The 13,631-nt window shown below is 34.2% G+C and overlaps 1 protein-coding gene across 1 annotated transcript; it reads left to right on the forward strand.

Moving 5' to 3' along the window:
* Window positions 1-5,368: 5,368 nt before the first annotated feature.
* Window positions 5,369-13,631, forward strand: PMP (putative type 1 membrane protein). Its single transcript, XM_086443485.1, has 11 exons — window positions 5,369-5,531; window positions 5,633-5,716; window positions 6,354-6,449; window positions 6,551-6,626; window positions 6,723-6,824; window positions 7,109-7,197; window positions 7,318-7,425; window positions 7,536-7,673; window positions 12,089-12,194; window positions 12,595-12,806; window positions 13,173-13,631. The coding sequence occupies exons 1-11, from the start codon at window positions 5,463-5,465 to the stop codon at window positions 13,239-13,241; spliced, it is 1,149 nt and encodes a 382-aa protein (XP_086299611.1). The 5' UTR covers window positions 5,369-5,462; the 3' UTR covers window positions 13,242-13,631.

Consider the following 13,631-nt stretch of genomic DNA (forward strand, 5'->3'; position numbering starts at 1 on the left):
CCTTTTAACATCAAACATCGCTTGTTTAGAAGTAACGAATTAGGGGTGTAAGGAAAACGAGTCGCACAGGAGAAAAGCCACGTCATCATAGTTAGACTTTTGGGACAAAATCATTAATGTGGAAAGATAATTTGCTATTCTTGTTTATATAAAAAGTTTGATACTATTCTTCTAAAAATATATTGTGGGGCTCAATAATCCTATGATATTAAGGAATTCTCTTGCTGGGGCTATAGACGAGAGAAAATACTAGTTGATCAATAATAGGATTGTTATTGATGAAATGGGATCAAAATCAATGATTATGCATCAACTAGAGCTTGCCCACCAATCCGATATGGAGATCATCTTTCAAGTTAGATTATGAGAAAAAAAAAAAAAAGACAATTAAGTTCGAGACGTATTATTAGAATATTGAAAAAAAGAGGATATAAAATAAATAAATCCAAAGAGATGTTCTTCAAAAGAGGTAGTAAAGAAAAGACAATAAAACCAAAAATTGTCATCAAGATAAACAACAAGATTAAATCCAAACCTCTCTTTATTAGGGGAATGAATCTTCTGTGGTACGCTTTTTTTTCCTGCAGTATTCCATCAATGGTGGAGAGATCATGCTAAAATATACAATCTAACACATCAACCATGTATTGATCATGACTTGGATTAGATTTGGAAATATATATATATATATACGTCTTCTTCAGCCTGATGAAGTGGATTTCAAATAATCGGTCACTATAATCTGAAAATTTCATGAGTGGATTTTGGTCTCTATACCACATGGCATTCTATCAACCACACAACCAAACTACAAGGAACTGCAAGAAAAAAATACTACAAAGGATCCACCCTCCTCTATTAGGGGGTGGGGGTAGAGATTGAGACAAAGTGGGGGATAACCATTATGTTTTATTATATACGTTATGAAAATTTGTCAATTTCAATAACTTGTCACAGTTAAAATTGAACATTTGCCAATAGAAAGGGTCGATCGAGTGTATTTTATAAGACATTTTCTTTGGGAGGGGCATCAAATTGTTTAAATGGACAAAACAACAAATTTTTGCCTCTCATTCACCTTCACTTAGAAGATTGATGCAAGGATCTCACATCAGACTCTGACTTATGACAATAGTTGGTAACTCATGAAAATATATATGGATCTTTTTGTAAAGCTGATTTCAAAAAGTTGCAGCTCCCCAAATCTTCGTGATCGTCATTTTTGCTAGGACTTACTACCATAGTTTTCAAAATCGAGAGACCACGATGACTCGCCCGAGACATCTTGGTATTGTTTACCAATGAGATGGATAGATCCAGTGTCTCCATCTTTACATCATCTCGCAAGATAAACGAGATGTCTGGAATGACATTTTGAAAATCTCACCCTGATCAATTGGGATTTTGTAGATTTTGATTAAAATAATTAATTTTTTAAAATTTAAATATTTATTATAAATAAAACATGAATTATATAATCTTTAAAAAAAAAAAACATGAATTTATGACTAAATATCTTCTAATCTCCCTTGTTTATTAAAAAAATTATAATTTTGTTTATTTAAATATTGAAATAAATCATTATGTATCGAGTTAAAAGGTTTATCTCATTTGAGACAACTCGGTAGTGCCCATGGATGAGAGACGTCAAACCAAGTTTTAAAACCATGGTTACTGCTCTTAAATTCTTACATACAAGGTGAAAGTTATAACTTATTGATTCATGATTAGAGTCGATAACTCCCAATGACAATAGTGGTGGTGATGATGATTTGATAATGGTCACGACCATCTGATTAGATCGATATATTTTGGTAGAAACTTGGATCCAACCTTTGTCAGGTGTTTTTAATTCTCCAAATAATATTAGAGAAACCATATTAGTAGTCCATGTGTTCCACCTGTTTTTAGTCTGCCACCAAACCTTCTGAGGGATTTATACAATCCAATCTTCGACATGATACACATGTATTGGAGTGGCTGTTCTATGCAAGTCTAGGGGTAATTCTCAAGCAATCAAGCATTGGAATTGCAACTCTCATTATCAGTTTTTTCTTTCCAAAAGTTGCACTATGAGTGGTTATGCTCCTTGGTGCACTAATAGCACCGTAGGGGGCGCTACAAGCGATTTAAATGCTTTAATAAGTTTAATTTTAGAGTCAATTTCGAACTTCTTCCAAGAGATGGAAATGTGCCCGCTTACTAGGGCCAACACCAGGATTCTAACTCCACGTGAAGTTCGAGGAGTTGGATTCCTGTCAAATTAACATACATTATCGACCAATTTACTATTTAAAAATATATACATATATTATATTTCTATTTTACATCCTATCAAAATTCGCTTTCATCTTCTCCTTCATTCATTGAATCCTAATGATCATTTGCCATAAACCATCGTGTCATCTCCATCATTGATTAATTTAATTCTTTTATAAAACATATTGCGTAATCAATTTTAGATTTGATAATATCATTTTATTTATTTATTTATTATAGTAAAAAAAAAAAAAAAAACAGGTTTGTGAGCGATTTCACGGTTGTAATCATCAGATTAGTTTCTTTTTCATTCTATTTTGTCCTAAAAATCGCTATACTGGTTCATTTAAGTGTATATCAATTATTTTTTTCAAAATAAAAACCCATGTAACAGTGTACAATTACGACTTTTATCGTATTTGTCTTAGGTGCTGTTTGTTAAACTGAAAAAAATAAGTGCTGAATAGCATTAAGCACTGAAACTTATAAGCGCTGAATTTAAGTGCTGAAAAAGTTGTTTGTTTAGATGCTGAATCATGTTTGTTACACATTGCTGAAACTGATAAATTGTCTTTGTTGCCCTTACAATCATATTATACATTATTTACATGTTTCAAATGCTTATTTATTATCAAACACAATAAAATATATTATTTCTTATAAAACTAAAATACAATTTATTTTTAAATAATAAATAATACTCAATTAATCTTCAATTTATAAATAATAATTTCTATTTATAAAAACCCACAAATTTCAAATTAAAAATAATAATGTCATACAAGTCACTAAAATTTGAAATCAACTTTAAAAGAACTTAATTTTGGATGAATAATTTTCGATGGAAATAAAGGATGTGTAATTATAAAAGCACCCTATGAATTAATAAGGACAATCCACATTATAACCATTTTTTGTTTTGTTTTATATGGGTTAAAGTTTTTGGAATGAGCAAATTTTTAGTGAGGATGGTCTATATAGTCTAGAGATCATCCTCACCAAAAATCAGTCTATTTTGAAACTTCTAACTTGTTAAAAATAGTTTTTTTTATTTTTAAAAAGGGACAATTTACGGTTCTTGAACTTGTTTTGATAGGGTTAGAAGTTTCAAGATGTGCTGATTTTTTGTGAAGATGATCTCCTCATTGTAGAGATCATCCTCACCAAAAATCAACTCATTCCAAAACTTTTAACCCATATAAGACAAAATAATTTAGCTATGGTGTGGGTTTATTAATTTGTGGGGTGTTTATATACTTACCATGGGATATAAGAGGTAATATCCTTTTAAGAATAAGGGCATACTTGTCCATGTTCAAAAAAACAAAGGGCATACTTGTCCGTATTGAAAAAAGCGAAGTGCTTACCGCTTCAGCACTTTTTTTCAGCATCAAAATAGTGCTGAATTTTTTTCACTTATTTTCAGCAATAAGCATAAGTAAACAAACGCGCTATTTTGACAAAAGTGCTGAATTTAATTTTTTTCAGCAATAAGCACTGAAAAATAGCGCAAGCAAACACCGCCTTAGTTTTATATATATATGTAAATAATGAGTTAGTGGTTAGCAAGGAAAAGTTGGATTCAAGGGAATTTGAACCTACAACGCAAGTGATTATGAAGTACTATTAAATTATTAACCGAAAATTAGGGCAAATTTGAAAGAAACCCTTCCATATATCACTGTTTATTAAATTATTTTCCCTAGTTTTAGGCAGGTTGGTTGATATAAAAATTCTTTGCTAATCAAAACAAAGTTAAGCCTATTCAATAAATATAAGTAAAGAATTCATATCTTTAGCAATAAATATTTTAAAAATAAATAATTAATATTAAAAGGGTTGGGATCCCTCAACTCCTAAGAATGACTCATGAAAAAAAACACATGATTACTAAATGCAAAATCCAATGATTGAGATTTATCCTCAGGATAAGTATCTTCGGGATTTGTGTTATCAAGGTACTCATAAATCTAAACCATTAGATTTTGTTTTTGAAGGATTGTGATCATGTGTTTTTTCACGAGTCATTCTTAGGAGTCAACCGATTCCAACTCATATTAAAATATTTATACATTATCATATAGTCTTAAGTTAGGGTTGAACTGGGTTGCCCAAATCCTCCACCAGTGGTAGATTTACAATAGGGGTACATCGACACATGCCCCTTACCAGAGTTTTTAAAATTACGAAGGGGTTATGTCTTACTAAGACTAAAAATAGCAGTTAAAAAGAATATCCACCTCTATTGCCCCCCACAAGATTTTTTAAAAATTTATAAGAGAATTAGTTACCCCAATGTGGATAAATTCCTAGTTCCATCCCTGCTCTCAATCTGAATTAAGGCCGAGTTGAGTTATCTTAACCCAAGCTCAACTCATGTTCTACATAACTTGGTCATGGCTCACCCATCAATGGGGTTGAGCTCAAGCCAGCACACCCAACTTGCACTTGCATATGTCAAAGAGTTGTGCTAGAGTGACCTTAGTGGGGGACATCTTGGCGTTGTGGCATGCACATGTCCATAGATGCATTTTACTCGTATCTCGAAAAAACACATCTACATACATGCGCACCACCACATCAAGATGTCCCCTACTGAGGTAACTCCAGCATTAATTTATGTTAAAATATCATTTATCATCCATTTACTATATGGCGTGATTTTATAACAAAATCACTTAGGGTTTAATTCATAATTTTATAGAATTACTATTGGCACCCCAAATTGTACTTATTCCACCACAACTTCTTAAACTGTTTATCACACATCAATTAGAGATTAACCACACTCTTCAAAGTTCAAACGTCATAAAGTTTTGGCTCAAACTCTCTCTCAAACATTACAAAACATTATAACATGCATTCAAACAATTTAGTTGTTTAAAGTTGTGATTAGGCTCATAAAAAATCCCAAACTTAAAGCTAAAATATATAAATCAAGAAAAAGAAGAGAGAGAGAGAGCTCCTTTATTCTCAACCATTTACTTTATCTTCTTTATTTTTTATTGAGGTGTAATAAGTAAAAGTTGAGTGCTAATAGCAGCTCTGTATTTTTATGGTGCGGTAATACCATCTCTGGAAAGTCGAAACAAGTCTCAATCGATTAAATATCACGTGCTTTTCACGTGACCTCATAGTTTTATCATTTACGAGATCTGACAAGAGCGAGTTGAATCTCTCTCTCTCTCTCGCTCGCCGAAGCCATGGAGTCTCACCTCTCCAGCAAACTCCATCTTCTGATCTTCGCTTCCCTTCTGTGCCTGCGAATTAGGGTTTGTAATTGTATTTCTCCGCATCTGACTTCGATTCTTCCAATCGGATCTACTAACCATCATGTTCGTTTGATTTGTTTTGATTTTGATTTCGATTTTAGGCCGAAAGCAGTGGTTCGGTTTTCTTCCTCGACAGCCACAACCATAAATTTCTCCGTACCCATTCATCGGATGTTGTCTCTGAGGTAAAAAATTTCTATTTTTTCACTCCTCATCTTAGATACCTAGAGAAATTCGAGATTATGTTATTGTGGACTCTTGAATTGGATTCAAATCCGACATCTTCCAATCCTAAACTTTTCGATTCTGTTAAGTTCAAGTAAATATAGATCTTTAACGCCATTTAATTGTTTTAATTTACAATTTAGAGAAGAAAGACTGAATATTTGATGAAAAAAGGGTTTCTTGATTGGAGTGGATGGTTTTTTATTGGTTGCCCATTCAATCCATCTGTTAAACGATTCGTATGGATGCCTGGATGTTTCTCTTTTCCACATTTCCCCTTCAAATTGCTACCATTTAAAGATTAAAAAATTAAAAGATAAAAAATGAATCTTTTTGCTCCTTTTTGATTGATACCAAGCTGGAATTTATCTAAGGCTAGATATTTTTCTAGAAATTCTAAATAGATAGTCCAGTGTTATGAGGTATAGTGCCGTTTAATACAATACGAAGGACGTTTTATTCTCTAAAAATTAACTGATATAGATCTGCTTACTCACTCTTCTCTCATTGTTGTATTGTGCGCGCGCACACACACACACACACACATATATATGGGATCAATTATCTTATTGTAGAGTTCTATTTGTATTGTCACAGGCTGGGCCAATGTCGCTCGATGATGTTGCTGCTGCCGTGACAGTCTTCCTTGGTTTTGCCCCACCTTCTTCTCTTTCAGCTGATAGTTCATCTAAGGTTATACGAATGATAGTTATGCCAACTAACATTTTTGGCAGAGCTTATCTTTTTGGTATTGGAAGGCTTGGTTGTCTTACTGATGGATTTTTTACTTTCAGTTGAATGAGATCCTCTCACCCAATCCATTCTATAGGCCTCGTGCTGTTCTCATGCTTGAAGTTGGAGGAATTGAAGGTTACTAGACTTAATCGCTGACACACATCTTAATCCTGCTACCTTAATTTCTCCTTACATGGTGAATAATTCCATGTAATATTTTCTTACGTGCAGATCAACGAAAATTGGCACACTCCTTAGTTAATGTCCAAGTTGGTGGAGCCATTAGGAGAAGGGTTATAGTTGGTCCAAGCAAAGCTGAGATCCAAATTCCAGGTATTGCAACTCTAGGAAACATGTTACCTTGACAGAACCACTTTATGAGATACGATCACTTGGAGAATTATTTTAGCTGATAGTTGCATCTGAATTTTTTTGGGAGCTTCTATTGCCACAACAACTTTTGCTAACCCCCCCCAAGATGTATGCTAATTCTTTGGTGATTTACATATGAATTGAGGAGGCATTAGCAAAAGTTGGCAGGGCAATAGAATCTCTCATTTTTTGTTTATTAACATTCAATTATGTTGAGGGTATCTTAATCATTGACTTTGTTGCAGACAAAGATGAAGTCTCCGTGGTTTCCTTGGATGAATCCTTAGCTTCAGAATGTGATGCGGCTTGCATGGATAAAGAACTTAATGATCTTGTTAGTCATGTTTTTCTTTGTTTGATTTGCATGTTGTATTGTTAACCTATTTAACCATTTCATGTTGTTCTTATTGTCCTATGTTTGTATTTTGAGTTCATTTTATATTTGTTTATGCAGCAATCTTTGTTGGGTGGATCATATGTTAGTAGTGCCTTGAAATCATTTGATGGGCAGTTATCTGTGGCTTTGTCCAGTGGCATCCCTTTGAATCTGGATATGTCAAAGGTCTTTCTTAGGCTTTGAACCTTCCTGTCTTGCTATTCATTTGTTTATTTAATATTTGAACAAGAACATTTTATGTGAACTTTTTTCTTAATCTATCACCCATTCTGCAGAAAGCAGACAGGGAGTTCACAGTGAGTCTAATTTCTCTGGTCCGCAATATCAGAAGGGCCATGGAGATGCATGGAGATGTTTCCGGAAGCTTGCAACGTCCGGCAGAGTTAGTGGCAGGCCGTTTCACTGGCATTGAGGTGATGTAATTGTGTCTGGTCATCTTGACCTCCTGTTTGGTTTATTTCAATATAATCTTTATTTATCCCAAAAAAAAAAAAAAAATTCCTTTTTTTGGGTGCCTCATGCATGGTATATCTTCTGTCAAGGCATGAATTTTTAGATCATTTAGTGCATGGGATATATATTAATAAAGGAAATCAACTTTTATGTTCTATCAGTTTTTGTTTGATGAAAAAGATCATCGATGAACTGATCGGATTAACCACCCAAAGTTAGCTTCAGTCATTATGTATTGAACAGAAGCAAAAGCCTCGGTAACGGTCGGACGATAGTAAAAAGTCATGGCAAACCCCGTCGCTACTTGTACTAAAAAACAAGTAAGCGTAATCCCTCCTAGACAATAAAATATGTTGACATGAGGAGGAACATATTTACTAGTTATATCATCTGCAATGAAACAATAGATTTTATCCTTTTCCCTGTCATTTATTGTTATGAAGTTTATTTAATGAAACAGAAAGAATAATGCTGAAGTGACCTCAACATTGTGCCTCATATTGCACTTTCCTGATGTGGAAGTGTATAGTAACTATAGATGCTTTTTCACTCATATCTCGATGAAAAACATCTATGGTTCCTACACACTTCCACATCAGGAAAGTGCGATATGAGGTACAATGTTGAGGTCACTCCAGCACGACTCAAATAGAAACTACATAATATCTAGCTTTTATAGATGCATTAAGGGTGATTACCAAAGAACCATGGTAACGAAAACTATAGTCTCACTTTTCTCCCCCTGAATAACCCCTTGAATGCTGGCCTTGATTGATGAGCATTGGTCAATAATCGTGGAACATGAAGCCAACACACAAACAAGAGCACCAAAAACATGGGTGATTACTCCTCTTTCATTAAACCCAGAATGAAGAAACAAAGAACGTGAGTTGTGAATTAGAGAAATGTGGACCACTGCAGATGGTCTAACATGGGATTGCTTGGCCCCCATGACTTTCAAATGAGAGTTAGAGAAGGGAGAGAAAGAAACAAAAAAGGTTGACAAACACTGTAAATGGTCTAGTAGAATTGAATTGAATGGGAGAGCGGGAGAAGATCCTTGTGCAAAGGGAAATTACTGAAAAATCTTTATTTATGTTTTTTTGACCAATTCGTTCTAATCAAACTATGGCCCTGCTTGGTTGCTCTGCAAACGCAAAACTTTGTGTTTGCGATGATTTACATTTATGTTTTACAAGTGAGATGCTTGGTAGATACAACCAGAAAGTCTTGCTGCTTCTAAGACCAAGACATCAGACTTGAATTCATCTTTCTGTTTGGCAAGAAAGAAATAAATTATCAAATAAATTTCTGAAAAGTGTTTGTAGCTCCAATTATTAAATTCCGAACAGCAGAACCCAAAAAATTAAAAAGAGATAAAAAAATAAAAAAAAATGAACTAGGGTTTGAGAGAGGAAGAACTGGCCAATTTTTTTGAATCCAACGGAAATCTTCAACTTCGAACTCTTCTTGTAGCGGATGTAAATCAAGTTTCAAAATTTTAAGGTCGAGTAGGCAACAAGAGATCTGATGCAAAGATTTCAATGGGGAAAATTTACTGTTTTTGGATTTAATTAGAAAATCAAACCTGGAGATTGAGAAAAGTAGGAGAGATTGAAGGTGGAGTTGCCTGGTTTCTAACAGTGTAGAGAAGAAAACAAGAAGAGAGAGAGAGAGAGAGAGAGAATCTGATTTCTGAAAGTGCAGAGAAGAAAACAAGACGACATAAGAGAAAAAGTGGGTGAAGGCGCACCTTTGAATCTCAAATTGTCACGTGTCGTCAGTTTGTCGAGCTTAATCCCATTAGTTATTTTGCGTGTCTTATTCTTGCAAATAGTAATATATTATTTTGCTGGTTGAAAGAAGGAAAAAATTCCTATTAATTGATGCAGTGGAAAATTTGGATTTGTGCGAAGATCAGTAGTCTTCTGAACCTTGACGAACAGATGCCAAGAAAAGATGTCCATGCTCTTAAATCCCGCATAGATGTTGTTAATTTCTTATTAGCATAACTTAGAAATCCGAGCCATTAGATGTGTTGGAAGGCTTGTTTAAAGATCTATAACAACTATTTCACGATTTTTGGGAAAATTATGATGTTTTAAATGTCAAAATATATTGAAAAGTTTAGGACATTGGAAATGATAAAAATTAAAGGCATTTTTATGTTATTTTAAATGAATTCGTATGATTTGTTTATTAGCAAGTAGGTTTTAGGGTTTTGTATTCTTCTATAAATAATTGGTTATCTGAACATTGTAAGTAGACTTTGATTGATTAATCATATTGTGATAGCTTGTGCTTTGCTAATATTGGTTAGTGTTAAGAGTATTAGATTATGTTGTATTGTATTATGGTGTATAATGATACACTAGATCATTATCTTATGTAGTTAGGGTGTAGTTACACGGTTATGTAACGGTTGCATGTAATCTTTATCTATTTAAGAGAATTTCACTGGAGATCTAAAACATCCGGGAATTTCACTTCATTCCAAACTCTCTCTCAATTGTTCAGTTGTTTTGAAAGTCTTTCATGGTATCAGAGCCATGACCGGCTCCAATCTTGTGATCAGGCCGGCCATGCTCCTGGCTTCTAAATCTTGGTTCTTTAATTTTTCTCTCTCTTTTTCTTGTACCTCTCTGTATTTGTGTTTTTAGCCATCAAAGACCCACAATCTTCTCTCATTAGATCTTGGCTTTTCATGTTGTTGCTAGTAGTGTATGTCCTCGTCTCTACATCTCACATTCAACAATCCAAATCGATCACCATCTATCATTATGCCTTTATCTTCACCATCCCTCCTCAACACATCATCACCACCATGTCCAGATTGCCCATCTTTCTTGCTTGGCTGCTCACCATCAATATTGTTGTACAAACACTGAAATACCATTGTTGTTTTATCACAATGACTATCAAACATATCATGTGCATATAAAAGGTTTTATTACCCATATCATACACTAGATCATTATCTTGTGTAGTTAGGGTTTAGTTATATGGTTATATAACTGTTGCATGTAATCTTTATCTATTTAAGAGAATTTCACCGGAGATCTAAAACATCCAGGAATTTCACTTCATTCCAGACTCTCTTAATTGTTCAGTTGTTTTGAAAGTCTTTCAGTTAGCCTTGGTTTTTCATGTTGGTTCACTTATATAGAGACTTTGGTGGGGTATCTCTTGATTCAACCACCTTGGAATACTTTTTTTGGTCTTCTTGCAGTCTTTTCTAATTTCGTATCATTATTAGCTTATATTTCTTTTAGAGAGCACTTTTCTCCTGCATCATTTGGTATCAGAGCCATTACCTTTCTAGGGCACGTGCCGATCTAAAAATGAAGCAACTGTAACCAACACCAAGAGATGGATTCGAAGAGCAACACTTGGAATGTTGTGTACGGAGATCCCACATATGACGTTTATGACAATGAAGAGATTGATTAGGTTGTTACTTCTCTGATCATCACACCATCGGGCAACATACCAATTATTTTCATACCATCAATTGTCTCTCTATCAACCATTGATCACGAGAAGTTACTTAATGAAGACACCTAAGGCACTAGATTCAGGTCTAAGCTTTTTTATGAGGGGGTGACTAATGCAGTAGAAAATCTATATCTCATATGAAGATCATAGATCAATAATCTTTTAAAGCCTTGGTTTACAAATACCAGGAAAATAGGTCCATGTCCTCAAATCCCGCCGGACTTGGATGTTAGTAGTTTCTGATGAACATGGTTTTTTAATTAGACATCCATTAGGTGTGCTCAAAATCTTGTTTAAAGATGTACAACAATCATGAATTTTTGGCAGATCCTAATGCTTTGGATGCTTAAAATATATTGGAAGTTTTGATACATTAGAAGTGACAAAAATGAAGGGTATTTTAGTATTAAAAGAAAATATTTATGTTATTTCAGATGAATGGTTATGATATGTTTTCTTAGGTTTTAGGGTTTTGTTTTCCTATAAATAGTTGATTACGAGCAATAACTTTTTTATAGATTGTGTACCTTTTGTGAGGGTTCACTTGCAGAAAGGTTTTGGTCAGTTATCTCGTTTCAACGACCTTGGAAAACTATTTTCAGTCTCCTTGGAGGCAGGTTTTTCTAGTTTTGCATGAAAACCAACCTATTTCTCCTAGTGGGCATCGGTTCTCCTGCATCATTGCTGGTTTGGTAGTTTGTCATTATACAAAACATGTCTCTATATAGTATTCTACACCCAAAGGTTTTCTTTTCTCCTCCTTTTAATCAAAATGTGTTTCGTTTTTGCTGTTTGTTTTTTTTTTTTACCCCTTTTCATGTAGGCTTGTTTTTATGTTACGTTTTCTCGGCAATTTAATCGAGTTCTTTATTATGTACAGGCTTTGCAAGAGCAATATGGATCTGAAGGCATTGCCCAACAGGGAATGGAGCTGTTCGTGACCACACTAACAAAATTATTTGACTCGCTACAGGAGGCATACCAAGGTTAAATGTTGTTTTGGCTTAGGAAGATTAACCAGTACTACTTGGAATTGGCCAATTTTATACACAAAATTTCCTAAAATACCTGAAATACTCTGTATTTACTTAACGAAAAAAAGAAGGAAAAGATAGAAGAGGACTCTAGTTCAGTAACAGTACTCAAGACTTGTCTTTCTTTCCCTTTGAGACAACCTTGGAATTATCTTAGTTTTATTATATAGAATAAGAAAACTGGGCTTATGTCCCAAAAATACTCCTTAGTCCTAATGCTGCTAAAGTCCTTTATTGAGGACAAATGTTTTTTCTGATTTTCCGCTGACTTTGTGAATTCTATGAATGAAATCTTTTTTTTGGTGCCCTCCTTTCCTATCTCAGAAACTTGTTGCACGTATGATTTGGGCAGGTCAAATTGTTGGAGTCATATTTTCCAATGGGAAGCATTATTCGGCATCCGAATCAATGTTGAATGTGAAATTTATTTCTCGGCCTTCTTCAAGGTGGTTGCAGGAGGTTCCAAGCCCGGCTAATTCGACCGCTGTTGTAGAGGTGCTACTGGTTAGAAGAACCCTTGCTTGGATAACAGGAATCATTCTTCTCATATCAACTCTGCTTGGGGTGAGACTTCAGTTAACGAAACATGGTTTAGCACCTTGTCTGTTTTAACTTTTAAGTAAATTAAATTGTCAAAATGTTTTCAAAATTTATAGAACATTGGTATCTTCTTTCCAAAAATATAGAGATGTGTTGAAGCTCTTGAAAGTTTTGTGAATTACATGCAACTGTTTTAACATATTTTTTTCTTCATAAGGATGATTTTCAATTTTTAAAAATATATTTTTTCAAATTGCGAGAAAGTATCATGAAGGATGACTAGCATCTTATGTTTTAGATTGAATCTTTGTTGGGGGGGGGGGGAAGGGTGCAGTCCACTCCAAGGATACTGACATTGTTTGGTGGGGTCTATTTTTTGTTTATCTGCAGATCTACTTTCTACTAAATATGCCGCTCACAAGGGACACCCTCCTTTACTCAAATGTCAAGCTCGACTGAGTATAAAGACGAGCCACTTGGTCTCCCAACTGCACCAAAAATTGAGGCACTCTGCCATCAAATCTCTGTTTCACAAGATATTTGTAGCCAATGCTGTTTATGTTTTCTCGGGTATGACTTTATCAGGATTGATTCAACGTTCATTTTTTGTTTCCGTTTTTGTTGAAAGATCCATTTCTCAGTGTGTATTTAGATCTGATGTTTTTAGCAGTTAGTGGTTGTTGAATTATGACAAACTGCAAAGAACTGAGAAAGTGAAACTATCAAAAGGCCATTCCAATGAGAAAATGTATATGGAACTAGCAGGTTTATGATGTATTTGAATTATATAGTAGATGGATCAAATTGGAATAAAATCACAAATGGTCTATGTAAATTCTTAAGATGCCA

This window comes from Akebia trifoliata, chromosome 5 (genome assembly GCF_017979445.1).
Source record: "Akebia trifoliata isolate Shusen 1 chromosome 5, ASM1797944v1, whole genome shotgun sequence".
Classification (NCBI taxonomy): Eukaryota; Viridiplantae; Streptophyta; class Magnoliopsida; order Ranunculales; family Lardizabalaceae; genus Akebia; species Akebia trifoliata.

Bases quoted from the DNA above. Each gene is read 5' to 3' on its own strand.
- PMP (XM_086443485.1), top strand. From the start codon at position 5,463: ATGGAGTCTCACCTCTCCAGCAAACTCCATCTTCTGATCTTCGCTTCC. The intron at 6,450-6,550 runs GTTATACGAATG...TTTTACTTTCAG, and splicing joins CAGCTGATAGTTCATCTAAG to TTGAATGAGATCCTCTCACC. The intron at 12,807-13,172 runs GTGAGACTTCAG...GTTTATCTGCAG, and splicing joins TCATATCAACTCTGCTTGGG to ATCTACTTTCTACTAAATAT.